Source organism: Rhinolophus sinicus, chromosome 12, assembly GCF_057876585.1.
Source record: "Rhinolophus sinicus isolate RSI-liver-muscle chromosome 12, RSI-T2T, whole genome shotgun sequence".
Lineage (NCBI taxonomy): Eukaryota > Metazoa > Chordata > Mammalia > Chiroptera > Rhinolophidae > Rhinolophus > Rhinolophus sinicus.
Genome location: NC_142512.1, coordinates 18,763,796 through 18,790,611, shown reverse-complemented (window position 1 = coordinate 18,790,611; position 26,816 = coordinate 18,763,796). Strand labels below are relative to the sequence as shown.

The window sequence follows — 26,816 nt, the reverse complement described above, 5'->3', positions numbered from 1 at the left end:
CTGTATGGGTTTTAATAGTTAACTCACAGAAACAGCCAGATTTCCTGGATGGTCAAGTTCTCTGGCACCCTTCATAAATACTATCAAGTATGACCAAGAGGGGTACTCCCTCGGAGCATGAATTTATGACAGCGGCAGAAGAAAAGGTTTAAAGTTTGGGATGATTCAATATTGACATTAAAAATTACTTAGGGAACAGATTCCTCCCCTGGGTTTGTCATATTTTCTTTTCTTTGAAAACTCAAGGTAAGATTTTTATTAATCAAGGCATTCAGTGAAGAGTTTTGAAGATACTATTTCTATGAAGGACAAACACGCTGACAGAATTCTACTTTGTTTCTATATCTGAACTTCCACACCTTTGCATCTGCTTTTGGTCTGATTATGTTTAAACCCTCTGCTCTTATTTTCTGCCTGTGTTTACTTCCAACTGTCACAGTTTCTCCTCACTTTCTATTTGTTATTTTCCCCATTTACACCTTGGTTGTTAATGACTCTATGATGGGGATCTCTCACAATCCCTTTCTCATTTCCCCCCCCCTATATTTATTATTTTTCTCTCTCCTTCTCTGCGTTACCTTCTTTTTCTTGTACCTTCCTTTGGATGTTTATTTACTCATTCTCTCCACCCCCTCTCTGTGATTCCCCACAGTCCCTTTGTCCATTCTTCTATCTCAATGTACATCCCTCATTCTGACTTTTCGTCATTTTCCTACCAGTCTCTGCCTATCAGTTCCTGTCAGTCTCTGTTTCTGTGTTTTGCTCTTTAGCTGCTTGTCCTTTGTGTTTTTGCCTGTCTCCAACTCCACATATTTCCTGCTTTCTTTTTCTGTCAATAAATCTTTCCGTTGACTGCCTCCTCCACCTTCTGCTCTTCTGCTTATCGGCTCCCCTGATGAATCCCCCCCACCCCCATCTCTCTTTCCACCTCTCTTTTCTCTTTCTCTGATAGTCTCTCAGTCTGCCCCTTATTACCTCCCTCTCTCGTGAGTCTGGTTGTTCTTCCTTGTCACTCACTCTCACTAAATCACTGTCTAGACTATCTGTGCCTTCCACCCTTGGGGTCCCTTTCTGTCAGATTTTATTTCTTTTTTTTTGTCCTCTTTATGACCATTTTCCCAATTCTATGATTTTGATTTCTCTCAGCTTCTATAACCATCTTTCTTGATATTTCTGCCAAGGAGTCTGTCTCGCACTCCATCTCTCTTTGCCTCTGTCTCTTCTACGCAACTAATCCTTCTCTTTCTATCTGTCCCTCAATCTATGCATGTCTGTCTCTAACACCCCCTTTGCCTTTCTCTAGCTCAGCTTTTTGGCAGGATAAGAAAAAAAATCTTGCTGTCTCTTCCTTTTGCTCATGTATCTTTTCTGTGGGTCACTATGGGTTACCTCTCTCTGTCAACTGTTTAGTAGAATAGCAACCTTAATCCATTCTATACTTCCCATAACCTGGATGGTCTGTCTGAAGAAGGGAGGGGGTCTTGTGCAATAGGAAAACAAAATCAGCAGAAGCAGCAGGGGAGAAAGGAGAGCTTGTGAATGACTCCCAGAAGAGAGTCAGATATTCCTTAATCCCTCTGTAGCCAAATGGAAGCCTTCCCTTAAATGCTTCTGCCTCTGCTTCATTCTTCCATGAAAACCTGAGCCTGGGAAGACCCTACACTGCACATCCAGAATGGGTGTGTGAGTCCTTATTATGGCTCTGGACTTCAGTACTGTCCTAGAAGACAGACCTATCTCCATGTTTATGTCTCTAAGAACATGCATTTTCTTTAACAAGGTCAGAAGATACTAAAAAATATAAAAAGGCAGATGATGGACACAGAAGGATTAGAGTTAAGTACAAACACAACAGTGGGGCTATGAGAACCAGGTAGAAACAATCACTGTGGCCCAGGTTCCTCGGTCTCTTGGCAACTGTTATGTCTACATATCAACTGGCTATAGAAAGCACTTGTTGTATTCTCCTCTCACTGCCAGGATTTGGTCATAGGTGACGTTTCTCTGACCTAACCCACTCCATACCAGATTTCTTGGATCCTAGTAAGACTTCACCTTTCCTCATCTAAAGCAAAGGGTTTCTGTTTCCATTGGCAGTTTTGTCCAGTTTCATGCCTTCTGCCACCCTTACTGGTAGCTTACTGGCCATATCTTTTGAGTTAGTTTGCTGCAAAGGATAGTCATCTGATGATTAAATTCAGTGAACAATAGCCCAGATTCCTGCTGATGAACATCAGCATTTATTCTCAGATCCTAGGAATGGGGGAGAGGTGTGAGTTAGCTGGAAGAAGAACTGAGATCCTGAAAATCCAGTCCAGTCCTTCCACTAGTTGGGGGTTGTGCGTTGAAGACCACCATCTTCTTTTCCTGGTCTTACCTCCTTCAAGACGGACAGAAGAGGAACCTGAGGCTTCTCTCTAGTCTTTCAAGCTGAGAGTGGGATCATCCCTAAGGACAGGCTCACCATCACTACATGTCCTGGTTTCCTTGTGACCAGGGAGAGGTGAGTGGGGCTGAGACCGCAGGACATCACTAACCAAAATACGGACCCCCTGTATGACACTCAGGGTACCCACAGTGACCAGCCCAGTTCCCCCGAGAACAACCAGAGCCGGAGGCACCTGGTGATGCTGCCGGATCAACCAGAGACTCAGCCACCCCAGTGGTACCAGGCGGAAGAGGGCCAGGGTGGCCAGGGTGGACCAGCTGGCTACACTGAAGGCCAAGGACGGGGCCTGTCGAGACAGCAGCAGCAACTTTCTTAGGCTCAAGCAGATGGAGTTCAGCTCCAGGAGCAGAGACACCACAGCGAAGCCCACATAGTGGTTGGACAGAATGGCAGTGCTGAGGCAGCTCACTACCTGGGGAGCCAGGGTCAAAAGTCAGAGGACCTTCTAAGACCTACTACCCATCATGTCCCAATATCCTGGTCCTTAAGAGAGGGGCTCCCAAATATTTTCTGGCACGCCTCCCTCCCAAAAAACACCCAACCACTATGCTTACCCTTACGTCAGGGGCCTGAATGGCTTTGAAACAATCCTTCCCTAGGATGGAAACAGCCTTTGCCCCAGAAGCTGTTTCCTCTGGAGCTGCAGCATCTGCATAGTACCCCCTTAACTTCTATTCCTGGCCTTTCATGCCCCATCCCCATTCCCAATACTGTGGCTCCTCCTTCTCAGAAAGCTCCATATTCAACGTTTCTGCAATTGACTGGACACACCTGTGGGAATCCAAATTCCTGAGGCCGTGCTCAGACTCCCAGTGTGACCAGCAGGCAATCCCCTCCCCCCAGTTCAGCCCAAGGTTGGGAGGATCAAGTGCCAGGGGAATCAGACACACTCTGGGAAGTCACAGGACAGAAAGCTGATGAGAGACTGGGACACATTCTTTCCTGTCTCCCCTCTCCCTGAGTCTCACCACCAAATGGTGACAGAGAAGTTCCCAGGCCTGGCCCAAGGACTGGTTCCACAGCATGTCAGCTCCATCAGCCAGGAAATAACCTGTGGGCAAGGGGTAGGGGGACGGTAGGCTTCCCTCAAGCTGATATACAGCCTGGAGGAGAATCTCCATCCCCTTTCCAGTTCTGTAGTTTCCCTCAGTAAAACTGCCAGAAGGGGACCTGTAATTACTGTTGGAAGGTTACCCCTCACCCACAAACCGGCCCAGCCTTCCCTGCAGACTCACCCACAGATATAGCCACCAGCACCAGGGCCCAGGGCGGGTGGCCATGAATGAGGTCGGCGGCCATCTGAGGGTACAGCAACAGCCTGGAGGAGATGGGGGGAGCCACGGTCAGCGTTATGCAGACGGGGAGCCCACTCTCTTGCTGTGAACGCCCACCCACCCACCCACACCCTCACCTCAGCCTCTGACTCTCAAGGTCTCGCATCAATCTTAAAGGTGTCTGCCAGGTCTTCAAATGTTAGCCTTCCACCCCTCACCCTCACCCACAACACCTCCGGAACCTCTAAGCCCCGCACCCGAGCAGCGCCCCGGGCCCTGTGAGCAGGCTGTGCACCAGGGAGACACAACTGTTCCGCCACTTCCAACGGTCCTGAGCAGCGGATCTTGGCGTGGGCAGCAGCTGCAGCCCCCAGTGCATCCCCCGGAAGGCGGCGAAGGAGGCTCCGGTCACGAGGAGCCCGGAGGGCGCCATGGCTTGGCTGGCGGGCTAGGTCCGGATGGGTCCCTTGGGCCCCTACGCTGCTCGCGGTCCCGACGCATCCAACGCACGTTGCGGACGGAGACTGGGAACCCGTTTCCCTGCAGGACTGGGTCTCTGGGATACTTCGCCGGCGCCGCCTCTGGAATCTGCAGTAACTTTTGCAGGGATCGTCCACGCCCCCATCCCTTGGCTGGGCGGTGATTGGAGCATCCGTGTGGCCACCGCCCCTGGAGCCACAGCAACCGATCGCGTCCCGCCTTAGCGACGGACGGAGAATTGGGAGTTCCCGACGACCAGGTAATGCAGTGCAGCTCAGGTCGATAGGGGTCTACCTCAACTACCTGTCCTGAACCCCTCGGAGCTCCAGAAATAGGTCACTAATCTCACCTGACATTCCCAGAGGCCCCGCCCCACTAACTTTCACCACTTTCCCTACTCTAACCTCTCACCTGCTGGTCATCCCTCCCACCACACCCACACAGACCTGAAGTTAGAGGCCAGGGCAAACCCTTGCCTACTTGCTTAAACCTCGCCAACGCACTGCTGCTCACCTCCCCCCACCTCGTCTCAGTTGTGGGAGAGAGGGCACCTCACTTCTTTGGAGCCACCCCTTCGACCTCCCGAGTTTTCCAGACCTTTAACACATCCCAGCAACCACGTAATTCCAGGAGTCCTACCCCCATATATAATACCTCTCAAACGGAACAGCTCCATTTCGGAGAAGCGACCCACTGGGGATTACTGCCTCATTATTAGGAAGGGGAGGCAAAGGTACCCACTCAGCACTAGTCTTGCAAAGCATCCTCCGCCCCCACCATGGTACCTGTGGGGTATCCCTTCCAACTTGAGGAGACCAGGAGAGGACACACAGGGTCACCTCAAGGTTGGACCAAAATCAAAGAGAAAAACAAAGACCCATCATGCTTTCAGCAGCGTGACTGTTAGGATTCTAGAATCTTTCATCCTGGAGAGGCAAATATTTCCCCCAACCCATTTCCTGAAGAGTGATTGGTTTTTACTGTTTTCCTTGTCTTACTCCTCTCCATACCTCTTTCGCTGGCTGACAGCCAGCAATTCAGACTGCCATTTCCTGAACATGCAGAGGGTGGATTTCAGCTACTTCCAAAGAATGAACTTCATAACCACTAAGTGTTCCACCGAACACTCTCACAACCCCCTTTCTCCACCAAAACCCCATGAAGTCCAAGGGGCTAGGGGCATTCCTTCATTCTTTCACACCCACCTCTCCAAACGGTTTTAAAAAACATTATACCGATTCTTTTAAATTTTGTTATGTGAAAGTCATGCACAATAAATGTAGAACACTTGCAAATTACACGAAAAGAAACTTGAGGAAAATTACAATTACCTTATCCCACCACCTTATTCCAAGATAACCACTATTATCAACATTTTGGAGTATGTCCTCAGTCTTTATCTGTTTTATGTATACAACTACAAGTCATATATACCTATATCTTAAAAAACAACATTGAGATCACATACACTATTTTTATAATTTTTAATATTCAAAGAGCATTTTTCTTTCCAGTCAAATGTTCTTCTACATGACTTTGAATGGCTGTGCAGTACTCCACCCTCTGGCTGGATATATAATAATTTACATAAGCAATCCCGTTGCAAATTTTCCTTATAGCAGAAATGAATTCCCAATCATCGAGTTGCTTCTATTTTTCTCTTTTTCTCTATCGCAATGCTGACATGAACATCTTATAACTAAATCTTTCATTATTCTCTTAGGATAAATTCCCAAATGTAGAATTACTAGGTCAAAGGTCAAGGTAATGTTTGACACATATTACCAAACTGACTTCCAGGAAGGCTGTACCAATTTCTATGTGCATATGCACTGTATTTTAGTATTTCTTTGCCAGTAACTGGGTCTTATTTTTTCCGTTATAGCTTGCTTTGGGAAAAATGCGTAGTTGTATTTGACTTTTTTTTTTAATGCTTTTTTAACTTTTATTTTTTAAGTGTATTTTTCCAGGACCCATCAGCTCCAAATCAAGTTGTTTCAATCTAGTTGTTAACGGTGCAGCTCACACTGGCCCCACGTGGGGATCGAGCCAGCAACCCTGGGGTTACAAGCATTGCGCTCTAACTAACTGAGCTAACCAGCCGCCCCCCTGTATTTGACTCTTTTTAATTACTAATGAAGCACATTTTTCATGGTTTTATCCATTTGAATTTATTTTATGAATTTCCTGTATATGTCCTTTCACAGCTGGCTCTTGCTCCTTGAAGCAGCTTATATAAAAATTGCAGGGTGCATGAGAGGTGGAAGTAGGAGGATGAGGCCACAGGACACTTTAATATGGTCCCACATCTCTGAGGGAGACGGAAAGACTGGAGAGAAATGATGAATGAAGAAGATGGCTGGAAGCTTGTTCTTGATGAAGGCTGGCTGTCCTCTCTCCTCCTGGGGTGCTCCTGGCCTTTATGGGCCTCCTCTGCAAGGTGCCCAGACAGGGCCCTGTGCTCTCCAGGCCTTGTCCTTCACTGGTCTTCTGCCAGCCTGTGTTCCCAGGCTGCTCTTCCTCATCTCTGCTCCATGATAGGTGAGGATGACAGAGCCACACACCCAGGGCTGGAGGGAGACACTGGCCAGTGAAGCGAGGAGGGGAAGAAAGGATGGAAGCAATATCCAGGGACAGAGTGGTCTTTGTTGTGGCCTATGAGTGGACTCAGTCTACCCTCCCCCTTTGAACGCAGTCCCACACACATTCAGCTTAGGCTGCAGAAAAGCTGGGTTCAATGGTCTTCTCTCTTCTGAATCTTTCAGTTTCTCATAAATGGGGAGTAAGACCCAGCTCCCTGTATACCTCCTCCACCAAAATAGAACAAACAGCTTCTTGTAGTCCCTGAACGTGGCCACCTTCTCAGGCAGACAGACTGGACCAAGGCTGAACCACACCAGAGCCTGAGCCCAAGAGTGAGGTTGGATCAAGAGCTGGGAGTGGCAGGTATACACTGCCTGATCCCCCAGTGGGGACTATATCCCACAATTTAGCTCTCCTGGTTGCTGGAGGGGAGAATTTCCTGCCTGCACAGGCCTGAGCTGAGTCTCACACACTATCCTAGAAAGTAAAGTGAGGAAATAAAGAGAGCAATGGTAGCTGGAACCCCATCAGGAGCCGCAGTCCTATTTTGGGTGGCAGGGGAAGCCTGGGGCCACCTTTGCATGGTGGGAAATCAGACTGAATTCCTATTAGCCTCTCCCTCCAGCCCCCCCCCCCCCACCTCCAGCTCCTAGGGTTATGGTCAGGGATGGGGTTGGGCAATAGCTTATGTGAAAAGCTGTTTTGTTCCCATCTCAAGCTCTGAGTCTGCAAAGTGGGTTTCTGATTCCCTCATGCATACTCAACTGGGCGCTTCCCAATCGCACAGGTAGGTGGAGAAAGCTGAGACGGGAGGTCTATGAGGGTTTCACATACGGATGAGTATCCCTGAATCTAGAGTCTGAGCCAGTCTAAGAAAATGCAGGGAAAGGTAAGAGCAGAGGGATGACTACTCAGATGAGCATTTCAGTCTGACCTTTTTGCTGAGAGGAAACTTACTTCTGGACCTCATCTGGAAAGGCGAGTGGAAAGAATGGGGGACAAGGAAGGAGGGTCAAAAAAGACATCTGGGTAAAGGAGTAGACAGGGTTTTCTTTGCTCTACTTGTTCCCATTGTCATACAAAGACCAACTAACCTTGGCTAGTCAGAGCCATCTACCCCCTAGTTCAGCCAAGTTTTCTAATCTAAAATTGTTCTCTCTTGCTGGTCCAATGGGGGGGAAGGCTCTCCAACTGAACAGGGCTCCCATTCCCGAAAAGGTATCATTACTCCTGCTGTTCAGACCTTCCCAGCCCCAGTTCTGTCACCTTCAAGATGAGGGGGAAAGCACCTCCTTCTCTTCTTCCTCTTCTTCCTCCCCCTCGAAGCCAGGGGCAGAGGGCAACAGTTCTTCAACTGGCAGCTTTAGCTGGGTCAGGACATAAAGCTTGCCACTGAAGAACTACTGCGGCTCAGCCAGGTGAGAGTGTGGGAGGCACAGGATCCTAAAGGGAAAGGGAAGAAAAATGGGAAAGACCTGAGCAGGGCCATGTCACAGGGACACTGTCCCACTGGCCATCTAAGTCCAGCCCCAGCAGATACTCAGTCTTCTAATGAAGGGTTCTTGGCTCTGACCTGAGCCTGCAGGAGCTGTTAACTTCAGTGACAAGAGGCAGCTCTAAACATACTTCCCTTGCTCCTCTTTCCAGAGCTGAATGCTGTAGAAACCCAGGCCTGCTCTTACCCTCCTTGCCCCAGCTACCCCGGTGAGGGCAGGGAGTGAGCAGCCTACTCAGCATTCAGAGAAGGCAGGACCTGGGACGCTGAATACACCCCATCTGTCGCCCATATACTAGGTGAGTTGTATCTTAGGTCTGGAAATATGAGTTCAGGGATCAGCCCAACTGACTTGTTCCCAAGGAGTTCAGCTGGAAGAAAGGTTTCGGGGGCCTGCATCTGGGGAAGAGTGAGGAAGGGAGGAGGTCTAGAGTTTGGAAGGTCAGCAGAGGCTCCTGAGACTGTGAGAAGAGGACGGGGACCAGAGGCTGGAGGGGGGAGAGATTGGGCAGGGTGGTTGGGCAGCCTCCCCAGGATTCTCAAATGCCAGGCATTCCGCTTGAGCATTCCGGGTACATCTGGTATGAATTCCAGGCTGTCTGCCTGCCCCTCCATGTCTGAACTTTGTTCCAAGTTCCAAGCCCCGCCTCCACAGTTCCAACGCATGAATCAGCAGGAAAAGCCGGGCCCTGCAGCATGGCCCAGGGAGGGGGCTGGGGGCGTGGCAGGCTTGGGGGCTATAAGCTTGGGGAGGGCGGGTCTGTGCTGACACTCAGGCCCAGGGCAGGCCCATGACAATGGGAGGGGCCGAGGAGGTCTTGCCTTCAGATTTCTATACTCAGAGAGTAAGAAAGATTAGGGTCGGGGTGGGAGGTTTTCAAACTACAAAACCCTCTAGGGAAGCATGAACTTTATGGTACCTTCCTTCTCCCAGGTGACCAGTCCCAACTCCCTCCTATTCCCCTCTGTCTGAGCCGGCTCTGGTCACTCAGCGGCTGCTGAGAGTCTGTGCCAAGCAGGTGCCCTTGGCTGTGAGGCGGGGTGGGTCCAGGGCACTGACCCTCTGACCAGCTGCTCCATCAACCCTTTGGCACCCTGACAGCTTTCAGCCCAGTCTGACAGCCAGGATGACAGGCCAAATGAGTTGGAGGCTGCAACTAGGGCCGAAGAGAGGTGGGGGCGATAGCCTAGCCGAGGCCACGGGGAGGGGCTAAGAGTTGGCCGAGAGGTGGGGAGAGAAGGAGCCCAGTGATGACTAACCCAGGCGCCCCACCCAGCCAGCCGGCTTCCCAGGCGGTCAGGGCCAGGTTTGGGCTAGGGGCCCCACAACCGGACAAGCTTGGGGGAGGTGCAGAGGTGACCTTCTCTCGGCCCAAGACGGTTAGTTAGGCTGGGGGGGGGGGTAGAGTTTCCAGGCCCTCCTCCTGCCCGCTCCCTCCACCAACCGCGGTGAAATCCTAACCTCTGCGTTGCATAAGGCCCCCGCACCGCCGCCCCCTACTCCCCTCCCCTCCCCCCTTACATAACATCCCCTGGAGGGAATGAGAGGAAGGGCCGGCCCGCCCAGAGACCCCTTCCCTGCCAGGGCGTTCAGCTGGCCCTGACCTAGTGAGTGCCAGTAGTCAAAGCACCTCTACCGCTACCAGCCCTGTCCAAATCCTCCCGTTTGGGTGGCCGGCTCCCGTATCCACAGACCAGGGGGCACCGAGGTTAGCCGCCCCAAGCCCTCCGGCCCCTCATCTTCCTCCCAGCCACTCCGCAAGACCTTCCGCCACGACTCCTGTCTTGGACTCTTTTAAAACCTCCTGACACACTACTCCAGCCAGGCCAGGCCCCTCTCCCCTAGAGTGCTCCTGCCCCCCACCGCCCCTTCTCCCCTCCCCCGGAAGGGCAGGGTGTGGCCGCCAGGACCCTACTTGCCCCCATTACCCAGTTAGCATGCTTCTCTGCTGTGCCGTCAGGACTCCAGCTCACACCCACCTGGTGCTGGGTGTGTGCATGGGGGGATGCTGAGGGTAGGAGACCAAATCAGTGCGTCCGTTCCCCAAGGCCGGCAGCGGTCTCTTCCCAGCGCCCAGCACACACCGGCTCCAGTCTCCGATCAGCTGGCGGCGTCGTGACGCACAAGTTGCGATTGCACCTCCCAGGGCCAATCACCGCCAACTGGTGGGCAGCGTGACCACACCCACTCGGGGGCGCCAGCTCTTCACCCTGGTCCCGCCTCTCCGGCCGTCCTAGTTCTGATTGGCAAGGAGGCCACCCCTTTGCTTAGTGGAGTGGCACTAAGCCACGCCTACCACCTCACGAGCTGGCCAATAGGTGAAAAGGTGTGGCTCAGCCTTCCACTTAGGCTACTTGCTTGGAAAAGCTCTACGTCAAACCAGAGTCCTAAAGGGCAGAAGGAAGTAAAGGCGAGTGTGTTTGCAGTGCATACTGGTCAATGTAGTTCTCCATCTGACACCTTGTTCCCAGAATCCAGCGCGCTCTGTGAGTTGGCATTTTTAAACTCATCTCTGAAACCCTCCCGGCGAAGTCCTTAAAGGGCTACAGCCCCTCCTTTTGGAAGCCTTGAGTGCTTCTTTTAGACAACCCCCAAACGGATTTGCTAACTTCTACAGGAGGCGATAACTCCGTAAGGAAAGGTGGAACAGGCGAAGCAGCAGGAGTGAGCAGAACTGAATCAGCCCACAGGGCAGCCGACTCTGCCATAGAATGAGAACTCCTGAGAGCTTTCGGGGGAGGGAGGACTGCCCATCTCGCCAAGCCCCAGCTTTCACTGGAGAGATCTAGTCCACCTGTCCTGGGGTTGGGGGAGCTTCCTGATCAGGAGGCTTTTCTTTTCTCGGAGATGTCTCGTCCCAGTCGCAGACAGAGGCGCTTCCTAACAAAAGATTCATGGCACAGTCTTCACCTGAGGATAGAAGGAAGACTTGAGGTCAGAAACTAGGGGATGGGCCGTGTCAAAGTACAAGTGGTCGGCAACCCCATCCAATACCTAATACCCCCATTCTGTCCCGCCCTCCAGAATTTTTTCACGGACTCAGGCCTACTTAGGGAAGAGATTTCACAGGTAGAGACCAATGAGGAGGCGGCTCCTTTCCTGGGGTCCAATCAGAGTCTAGAGGGGCGGGGGATGGGCAAAAATCTGAGAGGAACCCAATGACTTGGCAAAAGCAGCTGGACTGCTTATTTAAAGGGGCAAGTCTAGGATCCACGCCACCTCGTCACTCCCCCCCATCCTGCACCGAAGAGATACACGTACACAGGGATCCATGACTTTTCCATAGGCTCCAAATTGGGGGTAAGGGTAATTTATGAGCCAGAAAGATTAGCCTGGAGGGTGAGATAATTCCTTCTGTATTAAATACTGGCTCCGCTAAATGATTGCTGTGGTTCCTAGGAGCTCCTGAATTCTGAACTTGTGTTCAGAACATTGTGCCTTTAAGGAAACTTCCTGCCTTCCACCCCAGTAACAGCTGATTGTGGAAAGTGTGACCTCAAGGGACGAATCAGCTGTTACCACATCTTCCTCCTGGCCTGCCCTACTCCATCCCCTTATTCCCCCACCCCCCATGGGTGGGGAGGGAAGGAAAGAGATGGAACCCCAAATATGGGGACCTGCTTGTATGTACTTTCCCCTGTCACTCCAAGACTGTCTCCACCTGCCCCCCCCACCCCCCCCACCCCAATCCACCACCCCCATTCTACTGATTAGTTCTCCAGAGGTTCTGAGCTTGGAACGAGAGGTATTTCCTGTCAGCAGTCAGCTCCCACCCGCCTTCCCTGGTCTAGTAAGGGAGGCCAGTATTGGGGAGGCCCAGAATGGAGGCTGGAGGGTATGTGGGGGCTCCAGGAAGAAGTACTGGGGAAAGTCCAGTGAAGCTGCGGACCAAGCCTAGGGGAGAGGAATAGCTGTGGAAAGCAAGCCTCTTGGGATCAGAACCCTGCTTCCCAGGCCCGCTGGCCCCTACTCCCTGCTCAAGTTGCCCTATTCCCCAGACAGGGGCCTGCTAAGGGACCTCATGGCTTTGCTCATTCATTCCACTTCTAATTGTTCTTAGATGCCACCTGGTCCTTGGCTGCTCCAGTTTTTACATTCTCACCCTCCACAGCAAGGGAGCTAATGAGGAACTTCCCAGGGGCTGAAGGTGGAATGCAAAGCCCCAGGAACCAGGGGCTTTGGTTGGGAAGTCCTTCAGGAAGACCTAGGTAAATATTTTGCCCCAACCCTGAGCTGGGAGTCAGGGTCACTCCAGGACAAGCTCAGTGTGAATTCCCAGGACTGACTTGGCAAGGTTGGGAGAAACTGAGCAGGGCCTTGGCCAAGCTTGGAAGGAAGAGAAATCTTACCAGCTGACCCATTCCCATTATCCTTCGCATAGATGTCCCAATCCCTTCCCACCCAAGGCCCTTGGGGTAGGCCTTTCTCCATTTTGTTCTGCTAAATCTCCATCCCCTCACTATCCTACCCTATCGGGCAAAAGCACAGTGTTTAGGTCCAGCGTTTCTCAACCTCAGCACTATTGACATTTTGGATTGGATAATTATTGTGGGGGCCAGCATCACTGGCCCACTAGATGCCATTAGCAACATACCCTGCCCCCCACAACAACCAAAAGCCTCTCCAGACATTACCAAATGGTCCCTGGGAGCCAAAATCGCCCCCAGTTTAGAACCACTGAGTTAGACAAACTTAGATTCAAATTCCAGCTCTTACCAGCTGTGAGCTTACGAATATACTTAACATCTCCGAGCCTCAATTTCCTCATCTACAAAACAGAGTGAATAATAAGTTTATGGTTTATTGCAGGGATTAAAAAAGGACTATGTTTGAAAACACCTAGCCCTGTGCCTGGTCCACTGGCCCACAAGCACTAAATGTTAGCTTCCTTCGCTTTTCTCCCTGTCAGATCGGTAAAGGCTAACCTCACTCGGTATGGGCTGACTGCCAGGGCAGCTGCAGCCTGCCTGACTATCCAAGCCATGACCTCCAGGAAACTCAATATTGAGGTTAGTGAAGGGGAGTGTCTAATTTGGCCCCAGATTACCCAAAGCTCAAGGGTGCTTGGGTTGGGATTCAGGGGAAATTTGGGACTACAGTTGATATCTCAAGATGTGGCCTGCAGACTGCCTGCACCAGAATTACCTGAAATGCTTGTTAAAAATTCAGATTCCTGGGTCTCACCCCAGACTACTCAATCAGAAGTACATCAGAAAGTTTGAAAACCACTGTTTCAGGGCTCAGATTGGGGAAGATGTCATAGACCCATAAATCTTAGTGCACCAGTTCCCAGCATGGCAAGAACTTTCTTACTCAAGGGAAGGAAAGAATTCTAAGAGGAAAGATTTGTTAAACCCACTGTCATTGTTGCATTGCAAGCGAAAACCACTAGAGGGCAGGGCACATGCAGACTTGCAGAAAAAGGAATGCCAGCTCAGTCTAGGTAAACTGAGACCAGAGCAGAGACCAGGTGGACCCAATTTTATTGGTACTAAGAAGCAGGTACTGATTTGGCAAGGTCAGGAGAAACTGAGCAGGGCCTTAGCCATACTTAGCAGAACAAAAATGGAGAAGGGTCTACCCCAAGGGCCTTGGGTGGGAAAGGGATGGGACATGTATGCTAAGGATAATGGGAATTGGGCAGTTATTAAGATTTCTCCTGATCATCAAAACCTGTCCTCTGGTCTCATGTATTCAGACCAAGGTACCTGAGGATAAAATATTGTAAAGGAACCCCTAATTTCCGAGGTGAAAAAAACAATAGTGCATAGCCAAATAGTACAAAGACATTGGTTTTAGAATGAAATAGGCTTGGGTTTGAATCCCGGCTCTACCACTTCTTAGCTATGTGACATTGGGCAAGTTAACCTAAGGTGGTCAGCTTCCTCATCCTAAAATGGGTATAAAAATTTCTCCCTAAAAGTGTTGTGGTGAGGATTAAACAAGATATGCAAAGTGCGTCCCATGGTGCCTAGATCCTAACCAGTGCTCCATAAATGGTGGTTTTACGTAATGACTACCCAAGGTCCTGTGACCAAGCACATTAGGGGCGACAGCTGCACCTTCAAGAAAGAGGATACAGGGGGGAGGGGGTTGTCACTGTGTCAGGAATATAAATGATAAATGTCTAACTATTACATTGTTTTGTGCACCTAAAACTAATACAAAATAGAAAAAAGTAAATTGAAAAATAAAGTAAGCACACCCAAACATTAAAAAAAAAAAAGAAAAAAGGAAGAAGAAGAAAGAGGATACAGATGGAATCAGATCATGGCAGCAGAGCCATGCCTGTATCCTCTCTAATTTGGATTTTAGTTTTTCTTAAGTGCCTTTATGGAACCATCACACCTCTAACACCAAACTCCTACAGGAGGCAAACTCTCCTAGGAGTGAGACTCAGAAAAACAGAGCCAGTGGTTTCACTGCAGACAATGGCCCATCTGTCCTGAAAATGAGTCAGAATTGAGACCCCTTGAAGGAGTTACATGGTTTTGGTGCCAAGTCTCTGGTTTCCGCTCCCTATCCCGTGCTGCACCCTCCCCCCCAGCCACCGTGGCATCTGCAAGACTCTGACCACAGTAGGCAGGCTGTGTGGCACTGCAGAAGCTGAGCTTCAAAAGGAAGTCTTGGGGGAACATATCCTTCCAAAAACTCCAGGCCTCTGGGCCTGGGCCACTTTTCTCCCTCAGATCGCCCAGAATTTAAAAAAAAAAAAAAAAAAAAAAAAAGCAGGCTGTAAGCGGGCTGTGAGAGGACTCCAGGGCAGAAAGTCTCCATTCTGTCACCTGGATAAGCCTCTTTGGCGGCTCTTGGTTATCACCTGTAAAATATCAACAGTAATAACTGTCCTCCCTGCCTCACGGAGTGTAATGAGGGCCAAATGGAATGTTACTGATGAAATGTTTTGGAAAGTTAAAAGCTCCTTTTGGAAGGCAGCGCTGAAGGGACTTGATGTCAAAAGTCCCAGCTCTGCCTTTGATTTCTTATCTGCAAAACCAGAGGGCTGAGGGGGGACCAGCCCGCTAAAGGCAGGGATCTCTGGGAAAAACCTCCCTAGATCAGCGTTCTGGAGCAGGAGGAAACAGGGGTGGGAGGGCAAGTCTCGTGGGCGGTGCAGCATCCCTCTCCCTTCCACCTGCAGCGCCGGCTGGAACCCCTTCCAGCCGGGGAGGAAGTGAAACCGCTACCAGCCCAGAGTGGAGCGCTGGCAGGAGGGCACGGAGGCCCGCATGGCGGTGGCGCGGGCCGGAGGCGGGTCCTGCCCGCGGGTTTGAGCCACGTGCGGTTGTTTCCGTGCCGGGGCGATCACGTGAACAGCATCAGCTGACCGGTCACCGTAGAGCGGGGCGCTGGCACCCCGCAGCGCCCGCCCTGCCGCGCCCGGAGCGCAGGACCCTGCGGAGGGGTAAGGTCGTCCCCGCCCTCCGCTCCAGTCCCCGGCCCACCCCCACCGCCTCCGCCCCAGCCCCTGTGCCTTGCCCCTCCCTACCCCGCCGGTCTGGCACCCCGGAAGCCATCGCTAGGAGGGCTGTGGCCGGGCTGTACCCCGCGCTGCCCCCAGGCGGCCAGGAAGGGATGGCCCTGGGGAATAAGGGGCGGGAAGTCGCTCTTACCATCGGGCTGGAGGGCTGGTCCCGGTCCCCAAGCCCTGACATGGAGGAGCTACTCCAGAGCGTGGAGAGGGACCTGAACATCGATGCCCGGCAGCTGGCTCCAGCCCCAGGGGGCACCCACGTGGTGGCCCTAGTGCCCGCGCGCTGGCTGGCCAACCTCCGCGAGCATCGGCTGCCCCCGGGACCCTGCCCCCGGGCAGAGGGCCTGGGCGAAGCGGAAGTCAGGACTCTACTGCAACGCTCGGTGCAGAGGCTGCCCCCCGGCTGGACGCGCATAGAGGTGCACGGGCTGCGGAAACGGAGGCTGTCCTACCCGCTGGGCGGTGGCCTGCCCTTTGAGGAGGGGTCCTGCAGCCCTGAAACCCTCAATCGCTTCATGCAGGATGTGGCTGCTCAGAATTATCGCAACCTGTGGCACCATGCATATCATAGTTATGCGCAGCCCTATAGTCTTAGCCTTGCCCCTTCATCTGTCCCTGCCCTGGACTCAGTAAGACAAGCTCTGCAGAGGGTGTATGGTTGCCACTTCCTGCCAGTGGGTGAAACTACCCAAGGCCCACCTCATGCCAGAGATGGACCCTGTCCCACTCCGGGCAGCCCAGCCTGTCCTAGTCTTTTGAGAGCTGAGGCCCTGCTGGAATCTCAGGAGATGCTCTATGTGGTACATCCTTATATGCAGTTCTCCCTGCATGATGTGGTCACCTTCAGCCCTGCCAAGCTGACCAACAGCCAAGCCAAAGTGCTTTTCATTCTCTTCCGTGTGCTGAGAGCCATGGATGTCTGTCACCACCAGGGACTAGCGTGTGGAGCCCTGTCTTTGCACCACATCGCTGTGGATGAGAAGCTTTGCAGCGAACTCCGGCTGGACCTGAGTGCTTATGAGAGGCCCGAGAAGGATGAGAATGAGGAGACCCCTGTAGCAAGGGGTGGGACAGACGGTGAACCTGGAGAGGAGGGAGGAGGGGGACCCGGATGTCCCACCTGTCAGGAGGAACTTAGGGGCCTTGTGATAGACTGGGTCCATGGCCGCATCAGCAACTTCCACTACCTCATGCAGCTGAATCGGTTGGCAGGTCGGCGGCAGGGGGATCCCAACTACCACCCAGTGTTACCCTGGGTGGTGGACTTCACCACACCCCACGGGCGCTTCCGAGACCTGCGCAAGTCCAAGTTCCGCCTCAACAAGGGGGATAAGCAGCTGGACTTCACGTATGAGATGACGCGGCAGGCGTTTGTGGCAGGTGGAGCAGGTGGTGGCGAGCCGCCTCATGTTCCTCACCACATCTCAGATGTGCTCTCCGACATCACATACTATGTATATAAGGCTCGGCGCACACCCCGGTCGGTGCTCTGTGGACATGTGCGGGCGCAATGGGAGCCCCATGAGTACCCCGCTAGCATGGAGCGTATGCAGAACTGGACACCTGATGAATGTATCCCCGAATTTTACACTGATCCCTCTATCTTCTGTTCCATCCACCCTGACATGCCTGACCTGGACGTGCCAGCCTGGTGTGGCTCCAGCGAGGAGTTCGTGGATGCCCACCGGGCACTGCTGGAGAGCCGCGAGGTGTCTCAGGACCTTCACCACTGGATTGACCTCACCTTCGGCTACAAACTCCAGGGAAAGGAGGCTGTGAAAGAGAAGAATGTGTGCCTGCACCTGGTGGATGCCCACACGCACCTCACCAGCTACGGTGTGGTGCAGCTCTTTGATCAGCCACATCCCCAGCGCCTGGCCGGGGCTCCCGCCCTTGCCCCTGAGCCTCCACTCATCCCTAGGCTGATGTTCCAGACCATCCAAGAGAGCACAGGTCGGGAGGACTTCCCGGGGCACCTTACAAATGGGATGGGAAGGCCAGTTTTGGAGGCCACTCCTTGTGAAGCTGGCTGGGCCCGAGACAGGCCTGTGGCAGGGGAAGATGACTTGGAGCAGGCCACGGAAGCTCTGGATTCCATCTCCCTTGCTGGGAAAACAGGTGACCAGCTGGGACCCCCCTCTTCTTCCTCCAGTCAAGCCCCTCCAGGGCTCCTGTCTTTCTCAGTGGCCTCAGCCTCTCGATCAGGTCGCAAGAACAAAGCTGCAGGGGCAGACCCTGGGGAAGGTGAGGAGGGGAAGATTCTTCTCCCAGAGGGCTTCAATCCTGTGCAGGCTCTGGAAGAGCTGGAGAAATTAGGCAACTTCCTGACCAAAGGCCTAGGGGGCCAGCTGGAGGTGCCTGAGCAGCCCCAGGTCCAGCCACCTGTGCAGCTGCAGGACCTCTTCCATCGGGACATGCAGGCACTGGGTGTCCTATTGGCTGAGATGGTGTTTGCCACCAGGGTCCGAACACTGCAGCCCGATGCGCCTTTGTGGGTACGCTTCGAGGCTGTCCGGGGGCTCTGCACACGCCATCTCAAGGAGGTCCCTGTGTCTCTGCAGCCCGTGCTGGACATGCTCCTGCAGCTGAGTGGACATGAGGGCCCCGTGGTGGCAGGGAGGGGCAAGCTGGGCCCACTGTTTGAGTACAGGCCCATTTCCCAGGGATTGCCTCCCCCGTGCCCAGCCCAGCTCCTCAGCCCCTTCAGCTCCGTGGTTCCCTTTCCTCCGTACTTCCCAGCACTGCACAAGTTCATCCTTCTGTACCAGGCGAGGCATGTGGAAGATGAAGCTCAGGGACGGGAACTGGTCTTTGCTCTGTGGCAGCAACTGGGTGCAGTGCTCAGTGACATCACCCCAGAGGGCCTGGAGATCCTGCTGCCCTTTGTGCTGTCACTCATGTCTGAGGAGCACACAGCAGTGTATACGGCCTGGTACCTTTTTGAACCTGTAGCCAAGGCTCTGGGCCCTAAAAATGCTAATAAGTACCTGCTGAAGCCTCTCATTGGTGCCTACGAGAGCCCCTGCCGGCTCCACGGCCGCTTCTACCTGTACACCGACTGCTTTGTGGCCCAGCTGATGGTGCGACTGGGCCTGCAGGCCTTTCTCGTCCACCTGCTGCCCCACGTCCTGCAGGTGCTGGCTGGTGTGGAGGCCTCCCAGGAGGAAAGCAAGGGCCTGGCAGGGGCTGCTGAAGATGAGGAAAGTGGTCTCCCAGGGGCCAGGCCCAGCTCCTGTGCCTTTGGGGAGGAGATACAGATGGATGGGGAGCCTGCTACCTCCTCGGGCCTCGAGCTCCCAGACTATACATCTGGCGTCAGCTTCCATGACCAGGCTGACCTCCCCGAGACAGAGGACTTCCAAGCCGGGCTCTACGTGGCTGAGTCCCCACAGCCCGAGGAAGCTGAAGCCGTGAGCCTGGGCCGGCTGAGTGATAAGAGCAGCACCAGCGAGACCTCCCTGGGCGAGGAGCGGGCTGCAGATGAGGGGGGTGCCCCTGTGGACAAGAGTAGCCTTAAGTCAGGTGACAGCTGCCAAGACTTGAAGCAAAGTGAAGGCTCAGAGGACGAAGAGGAGGAAGAAGACGGCAGTGTGGTGTTGGAGGAGGAGGAGGGGGAGCAAGATGAGGTCACTGGGGCATCTGAGCTCACTCTCTCCGACACGGTCCTGTCCATGGATACTGTTGTGGCTGATGGCGGCGGGGCAGATGGGGAGGAAGAGGAGGAGCCGCTGACCGAGCAGTCAGAGGGCAAAGAACAGAAGATCCTTCTTGGTGAGTTCTCAGGTCTGGAGGTGTTGGTCAAACAGTCGTCTGGTTTTCACTCAACATTTCCCAAGCACCTACTTTGCACCAAGCAGTAGGTTGAGCATACCCACATGCAGCATCCATGTGGGCCTGCCCTGCTGGGGCTCACATCTAGCAGAGGAGATGCCATGTTGTAGATAATCCTACGTAAGTACAAATTGTGGTAGTGCTATAAAGAACACAGCTGGGGACTACGAGGGAATATAAAATGGGGCTTGGATCTATTTTCAGGGGTCAGAGAAGGCTTCCTTGAAAGTAGGGCCAGGTGAGCTTCAATGAGTAGTAGGTAGGCAAAAATGGCAGGGTCTGCAATGGGAAGAGCAGTCCATCAAGAGGGAACAGCGCATGTGCAAGGCTCTAAGGCTGTCGTTCCATTAAAGAATCAGTGAAAGGCCAGCACAGTTAGACTGAGAGCGGAGGGAAGAGCAGGGAGCAGAGGTCAGAGGAGGAGGTAGCTAGGGTGCAGCCAGGGCCTCATTTATGAACTGGAGAAGATTCACCGGAGAGGTAACCTGGAGCAGCCCCAAAGCCAGAGTCCTGCAGGTGGTATGGGGTGACCAGGCTCAGTCTGGGCTCTTGGGCAGAGTTGTAGTCAGGGTTGGCTGGGTGGGGTGCTGGGTTGGGTGGAGTGGGAGGAGTGGTGAGCCACGATTATCTGAAGAGCTCAGGGCCTGCTCCCATCCTGCAGATACAGCCTGCAAGATGGTCCGCTGGTTGTCCGCCAAGCTCGGCCCCACAGTGGCCTCTCGCCACGTGGCCCGGAACCTGCTCCGCCTGCTGACATCATGTTATGTTGGTAAGGCCTGTGGTCAGTGCTGGAGATGAAGCTTCTCCCAGTCTCTCTGCTCATCTTCAGTCCTCTCTAGGGGATCCTTCCCACGCCTACTGCAGACCATTTGCAGCTAAGTCCTGGGTCCCAGTCTGTAAAAATCCCTTCCTTCCTTAGGTAGGGCATAGGGCAGACCCCTGGCTAGAGTGAGCAGGAGCGGCTACCACAGTCCCTGGAAAAGCTGCCCTCCTGCCCTCTGCTAGCACTCAAGGCTGCTGGCCCTTTCTCGGCAGGGTCTACTCGGCAGCAGTTCATGGTGAGCAGTGATGAGAGCCCCCCGCTGAGTGCTGGTAACATTTACCAGAAGAGACCGGTCCTGGGTGATATAGTATCGGGGCCTGTGCTCAGCTGCCTCCTCCACATCGCGCATCTGTATGGGGAGCCCGTTCTCACCTACCAGTACCTGCCCTACATCAGCTACCTGGTGAGTCCCCCATGTGGCAGGCTGGGGGCTGGGGATCTGAGGAGCCTGAGGGCCGACCTGGGCTCTCTGGGGGTGCCAGGGGGTCTGTAGGGCAGTCTGGCTCTCATCAACTCTATGGCCCTAGGTGGCCCCGGGTAGCACCTCAAGCCCCAGTCGACTGAACAGCCGTAAGGAAGCGGGGCTGCTGGCAGCCGTGACTCTCACTCAGAAGATCATCGTGTACCTCTCAGACACCACCCTCATGGACATTCTGCCCCGTATCAGCCACGAGGTCTTGCTGCCTGTTCTCAGCTTCCTGACGTCCCTTGTCACAGGGTAGGCCCCTGCCGCATCCTGTGTGGGGAGCAGCCCGGCTGAGGGGGTTATGAGGGTTGGGGGGCTGGGAAGCTTGGAGAGTCCGGTGACACTGCACTGGGTCCTGGTTCTGATCCCGGCTGTGTGACCCTGAGCAAGCCACACCTTTCTGTGCCTCAGTTTCCTCATCTGGTTTGGACCAGCTGGTCTTGTAGCTCTTTTCACTTACAGCTTTTGATAGATTCTGGGCAAGTCCCACAGAGTGGGGAGCTGGAGTTTATAGGCTCTGTTTCCAGGTTCCCAAGTGGAGCCCAGGCCCGGACTGTCCTGTGTATGAAAACCATCAGCCTCATTGCCCTTATCTGCCTGCGTATTGGACAGGAGATGGTCCAGCAGCATTTGAGTGAGCCCGTGGCCACTTTCTTTCAAGTCTTCTCTCAGCTGCACGAGCTTCGGCATCAGGTGGGCAGACCGACCTCGCTAGGATGGGCGGGGTAGGGACTGTGGACCCAGCTGACTCCCTGGGCTTCCTTCCCCCAGGATCTGAAGCTGGATCCCGTGGGCCGCAGTGAGGGCCAGCTGCCAGAAGTGACCTTCTCTGATGGGCAGCAGCGGCTGGTGGACCCCACCTTGCTGGATGAGCTGCAGAAGGTGTTCACCTTGGAGATGGCATACACAATCTACGTGCCCTTCTCCTGCCTGTTGGGTACTGCCCCCTCATGTTCCCTCACGCAGACTCTGCGGCTATGTCTCTTCCCCTGGGAGGGCCCCATGCTCCCCTTGCACTTAGAGTCAGTAGTGGGTGTTAAGCATAGTTCTCTGGGCCAGAGCAAAGAGATTTGGCCTCAGACCTTGAGTCCCAAGGTGACATAATACGAGAGACTGAGCGTTAGCCAGCCAAGAGGCACAAGAGTGACCTAGCATGTCCCTGGGGAAGGTGGGGGAGTCAGGCTGGCATGCTGAGACTCTAGGAGCTGTCTGAGAGGAGTGGTCAGCCCAACATTTATGGAGCTTCCTGTGCAGGCCAGACACTATGCTGAGCATTACCACGTGTCCTCTCCCTGAATAGGATGAACAGCCTCTGTGGTCAGATTAGTGGTCATCCCCCCACTGAAATCTAAGCTCTGTCGTGTTCACTGTTCTGTTTCTGATACCCAGCATGGTACCCAGCACATATAGAAGATGCTCATGTATACATAATGAATGAATGAGACCATGTTTTACTGGGGAGGAAACTGAGGCTTGGAGACGAAGAGTTACTTGCTCAGAGTTGCACAGCCAGTACCTGCCCTGTCTTCTGTGGTTCCCAAGTCCTTGCACGGGTGGTGGCTGCCGTCTGCCATCTTTTCTAATCTTAGGACCACTTCCATTCCCACCCAGGTGACATCATCCGGAAAATAATCCCTAACCACGAACTGGTGGGGGAGCTGGCAGGGCTGTATTTGGAGAGCATCAGCCCGAGCTGTCGCAACCCTGCCAGCGTGGAGCCCAACGTGCCAACCACAGGCCCTGAGTCAGACCCCCAGGGTGGGGGCTGCCCTCAGGATGACAGCCACTCAGGGACCTTTGGGAGCGTCCTGGTCGGGAACCGCATCCAGATCCCCGATGACTCTCAGCCTGAGAGCCCGGGCCCGCTGGGCCCCATTTCTGGGGTGGGCAGTGGGGGCCTTGGCAGTGAGGGCGAGGACAATGCCCTGAAGCGGGAGCTGCCACGGAGTGCCCACGGGCTGAGCGGGAACTGGCTGGCGTACTGGCAGTACGAGATTGGCGTGAGCCAGCAGGATGCCCACTTTCATTTCCACCAAATCCGCCTGCAAAGCTTCCCGGGCCACTCGGGGGCCGTCAAATGTGTGGCACCCCTGAGCAGTGAGGACTTCTTCCTGAGTGGCAGCAAGGACCGCACCGTGCGCCTCTGGCCGCTCTACAACTCTGGGGACGGCACCAGCGAGACGGCCCCACGCCTCATCTACGCCCAGCACCGCAAGAGTGTCTTCTTTGTGGGCCAGCTTGAGGCCCCGCAGTGTGTAGTGAGCTGTGACGGGGCTGTGCACGTGTGGGACCCCTTCACAGGTGAGCGGGCCCAGGTGAGGCCTGTTTGTTACTGCCATCCTGTACCCCACCGGGCCTCTGGGAAGGGGGCTCAAGGCTGGGGTGGTTGGAGTATCATGGTGTGTGGTTTGGGGTGACCCAGTGAGGCCACACAGAGGAGCAGTTAGAACTTGGAATCCATTAGACCTTGCATTTGAATTAGCTCTGCCACCTTAACTTGATGAATGACTTTGAGCAAGTCCCGTCACTGCTGGAAGCGTAAGTTTTCCCTCCTATAAAATGGGAATCAGAGCAACTGGTTTAGGAGCTAATGCATGTAGGGGCTTGTTTTAACAGGTGGCATGCAGTACATGTTTGGTAAATTGTTGCTCCGTTAGTTTTTGGCATTATTGTAGGGAGAAATAAAACTGAAAAGGGAGAGGGGATAGAGTAGCACTGAGGTAGACAGAGGGAGATAGAATTTGGTCAGAGGCTGCTGTGTGAAGAGAGGAGGTTGCTTTGGGGACAGGAGCCTGGCCTGGCCATGGAAGCAGGAAGGGGGGAGGGTCAAGAAACAGCAAGCATTTTCTGAGATTCTCTGGGATATGGGAGGCCGATATTGGGTAGGTTAGGGGGATATGAAGAGTCGGGGCTCTTCCGTCAGCTGCTGGGACCTCAGATCCATTGTACCTTTGCTTCCCAGGGAAGACCCTTCGCACGGTGGAGCCGTCGGACAGCCGGGTGCCCCTGACCGCTGTGGCTGTCATGCCTGCCCCCCACACCAGCATCACCATGGCCAGCTCCGACTCGACCTTGCGCTTTGTGGACTGCAGGAAGCCTGGACTGCAGGTCAGGGGAGTCTGGTCCCCTGAGCCCTGGCCTAAGTGCCTGGCAGTGGGGAGAGACCTCAAAGGGAGAAGGCCAGGGCGTAGTTTCCTTCTGGAGAGAGCTCACCCACAGCAGCAAACCCTGGGGGATGGGCCTCTGGCCTGTGATGGGAGGCGCTCTCCCCTTGATGGGGGACAGAGGCTCAGGCCTTCCAGCTGTGGGGACTTGGGGGCTGAGCAGGACCTCAGGGAGAAGCGGGTTGCAGCCGGCGGTGGCATCTCACTTTGTCTCCCTCTGCCTGCAGCATGAGTTCCGCCTGGGCGGCGGGCTGAACCCTGGGCTGGTCCGCTCCCTGGCTGTTAGCCCCAGTGGCCGCAGTGTCGTGGCTGGCTTCTCCTCGGGTTTCATGGTGCTCTTGGACACCCGTACAGGCCTGGTTCTGCGTGGCTGGCCTGCCCATGAAGGGGACATCCTGCAGATCAAGGTAACAGACCGGATCCCCTTCCCCTCCCCACTGCTCTGGGCTCCCACCTCTGGACAGGCTTAAGCTGATCTCTCTGACACCTGCCCAAGGGCAAGTGTAAGGGAGGGTCAGGAACCAGGTGCACTGTGGGGACTTGGCAGGGGCAAGGCCATGGGGGCGGGCCTCAGGGGGCCGAGCTGACCCTGCTACTCCATGGAGATGTTCTAATGAGTAACCCTTGTCCATATTTGTCTTGCTTGGAGGATCAGGGGTCGGGTCCTGTCCGTGACCCAATTCAGGTTAAATAAAGCTCCGCTGGGAGGATGTTTACTGCCCCCAGACCACTGAGCAGAGTCCATGCCCCCTGCTGGGCTGCCCTGGTGGGGGCAGGGACAGACTGGGCATGGGTATCCTCCCGCCTCCCCCCACCCCCTCCTTTCTCAGACCTCAGGGAGGCATAGGAGGTGAGGCACAGGGCTACTTGTGGGATAATTTTTCCAGGCAACTGGGACTCCCTCCCCATCCTAAGTGGAGGCCAGGGGACGTGCACTGCCACTGCTGGGGGCAGGCTGCCTGGGCTCCCTCCGGGACCCCCCAGAAACCCCTGGGCTCCAGATGCCTCTCATTTCTGACTTTCCAATCCTGACTATTCAGGAGGGCCCTGGGGTCAGCCTGGGTGTTAATCCTGGCTCTGCCACTTACTGGCTCTGTGACTTTGGTATGATTTACTTAACTTTTCTGAGCCTTAGTTTTTCTCTGCTGGAACAATGACAGCATCTACCTCATAGAGTTGTTACAAAGATGGAAAGGTAACGTGGTAACATGGCCCGTCTAACACAATGCCTGAACATAGTAAGTACTCCAACTCTAGCGATGACTATGTGAGTGACACTTTAATATAGTCATATTAAGTAACATTAACATAGTGTGAGAGGGTGGTAGCTCGTCCACTGCTCAGGATGCCCGGTCTTTCTGGGAGGAAACGGGAAGACCCTGAGGCTTGGTGGGCACCTGGAAGGCCCAGGCCCTGCTGAGGCTCTCCTCTCCCTGAGCAGGCGGTGGAGGGCAGCATCCTGGTCAGCTCCTCCTCTGACCACTCTTTGACCGTCTGGAAGGAGCTGGAACAGAAGCCCACACACCACTACAAGTCGGCGTCCGACCCTATTCACACCTTCGACCTGTATGGCAGCGAGGTGGTCACCGGAACCGTGGCCAACAAGATTGGCGTCTGCTCCCTGCTGGAGCCGCCCTCCCAGGCCACCACTAAGCTCAGCTCTGAGAACTTCCGTGGCACACTCACCAGCCTGGCCTTGCTGCCCACCAAACGCCACCTCCTGCTGGGCTCGGACAATGGAGTCATCCGCCTCCTGGCATAGGCTGAGGCAGGAGCTGGCCAGGCCCTGTTGGGCAGACACCCTCCGGGCGTCCACCCTCTCACCCTTGTTTCCCCACTGACCCCCTTCATGCAAGCCTCACGCCCCATGCCCTGTGTGCCCACCCACATGGCCTGCCAGTTATGGCAGGGTAAGGATCTGGGTTCCTGACCCCCAGAGCCACCGAGGCTCAGCTCATTCACGGCTTGGGGAGATGCTGCTCCCAGCCAGCAGGGAGCAAGAGGAGGAGCTGGGAAAGCATCGCTGTGCTCTCTTCTCCCGAGGTCTGCCCTCTGGTTCCACATGGGGACAGGGAGGCTTGGGAAGGGGAAGGGGACTGGCCCTGCCCACCCAGTCTCTAGCCAAGCCCCCCCCCTTGCTGGGCTCTCTGTATCCCTGTCCCCCAAGGACAGAGGCACTTCCCCAGTCCAGGACCCCATGGTGCTTGGGCTTCAGCCTCTGAGGAGGGCTGGCCATGGTTCAGGAGTTAAGGGCCTTGGGCTGGGGTTTAAGTGTCCACCCAGCCAGGTCCTGTCCAGTGTGGGACCAGTAGGACAAAAAAGAGGTCAGGACCAGGGGAGGGAAGATGGACTAGGCTAGCTGGTGCCTGCCAGGAGTGACCCATGCCTTGCCTGCCCACCCCTAACCACAGTGTTTGTGCCTTGAGCCGAGGAGGCAGCCCCTGGGCCCAGAACCCCTGCGAGCATGGGGAGGGGGAATCCAAGATCCTGAGAGAAGGGGTGAGAAGAATTCCATCTCTGCATCTCAGATATCTCCCAAGGGACAGGAAGACCCTGCCGTCCCCAGGTCCTCACATTCTGGAGCAGAGATGAGGTCTGGGACTGGGCCCCTGCTGTCTCCTCACTATTTGCAATAGATGTAAATATGACCAATAAATCCTTTGGAAGAGCCATGGAACTGAGTGAGGCTTCTCTTGATGGTGGTGTCAGGTGGGGAAAAGTTGAGATCCTGCAGCTTGCAGGGCAATGAGGAGAGGGTGAGGAGTGGGGCAGGAGC

At 54.3% G+C, this 26,816-nt stretch overlaps 2 protein-coding genes across 5 annotated transcripts; one reads left to right on the top strand and one right to left on the bottom strand.

The window, feature by feature from the left end:
• Window positions 1-1,079: 1,079 nt before the first annotated feature.
• Window positions 1,080-4,318, bottom strand: TLCD2 (TLC domain containing 2). Of its 4 annotated transcripts, XM_019755477.3 has the most exons (5): window positions 3,981-4,318; window positions 3,685-3,767; window positions 3,418-3,500; window positions 2,622-2,861; window positions 2,218-2,448 (listed from the first exon to the last, which is right to left on the bottom strand). In XM_019755477.3, exons 1-5 carry the CDS (start codon window positions 4,154-4,156, stop codon window positions 2,443-2,445), a joined length of 588 nt encoding a protein of 195 aa, XP_019611036.2. In that variant the 5' UTR covers window positions 4,157-4,318; the 3' UTR covers window positions 2,218-2,442. The 4 variants fall into 4 exon arrangements, with proteins under 4 accessions (XP_019611034.2, XP_019611035.2, XP_088658141.1 ...); XM_019755475.3 differs by having other exon boundaries at window positions 1,080-2,861; XM_019755476.3 differs by having other exon boundaries at window positions 2,213-2,735.
• Window positions 4,319-15,603: 11,285 nt separating this feature from the next.
• Window positions 15,604-26,717, top strand: WDR81 (WD repeat domain 81). The gene is made up of 10 exons (XM_019755472.3): window positions 15,604-19,527; window positions 20,249-20,356; window positions 20,623-20,813; window positions 20,938-21,128; window positions 21,404-21,569; window positions 21,648-21,813; window positions 22,488-23,177; window positions 23,839-23,984; window positions 24,268-24,447; window positions 25,482-26,717. Exons 1-10 carry the CDS (start codon window positions 15,858-15,860, stop codon window positions 25,800-25,802), a joined length of 5,829 nt encoding a protein of 1,942 aa, XP_019611031.3. The 5' UTR covers window positions 15,604-15,857; the 3' UTR covers window positions 25,803-26,717.
• The last annotated feature ends 99 nt before the right edge of the window (window positions 26,718-26,816 follow it).

Coding starts and splice junctions, on each gene's coding strand:
- TLCD2 (XM_019755475.3), bottom strand. CDS start 4,156: ATGGCGCCCTCCGGGCTCCTCGTGACCGGAGCCTCCTTCGCCGCCTTC. Junction 3,501..3,684: donor GCTGGTGGCTATATCTGTGG/GTGAGTCTGCAG, acceptor CCTTGCCCACAG/GTTATTTCCTGGCTGATGGA. Junction 2,862..3,417: donor TTCTCTGTCACCATTTGGTG/GTGAGACTCAGG, acceptor CTGGCTCCCCAG/GTAGTGAGCTGCCTCAGCAC.
- WDR81 (XM_019755472.3), top strand. CDS start 15,858: ATGGCCCTGGGGAATAAGGGGCGGGAAGTCGCTCTTACCATCGGGCTG. Junction 20,814..20,937: donor TGCCCTACATCAGCTACCTG/GTGAGTCCCCCA, acceptor CTATGGCCCTAG/GTGGCCCCGGGTAGCACCTC. Junction 24,448..25,481: donor GGGACATCCTGCAGATCAAG/GTAACAGACCGG, acceptor CTCCCTGAGCAG/GCGGTGGAGGGCAGCATCCT.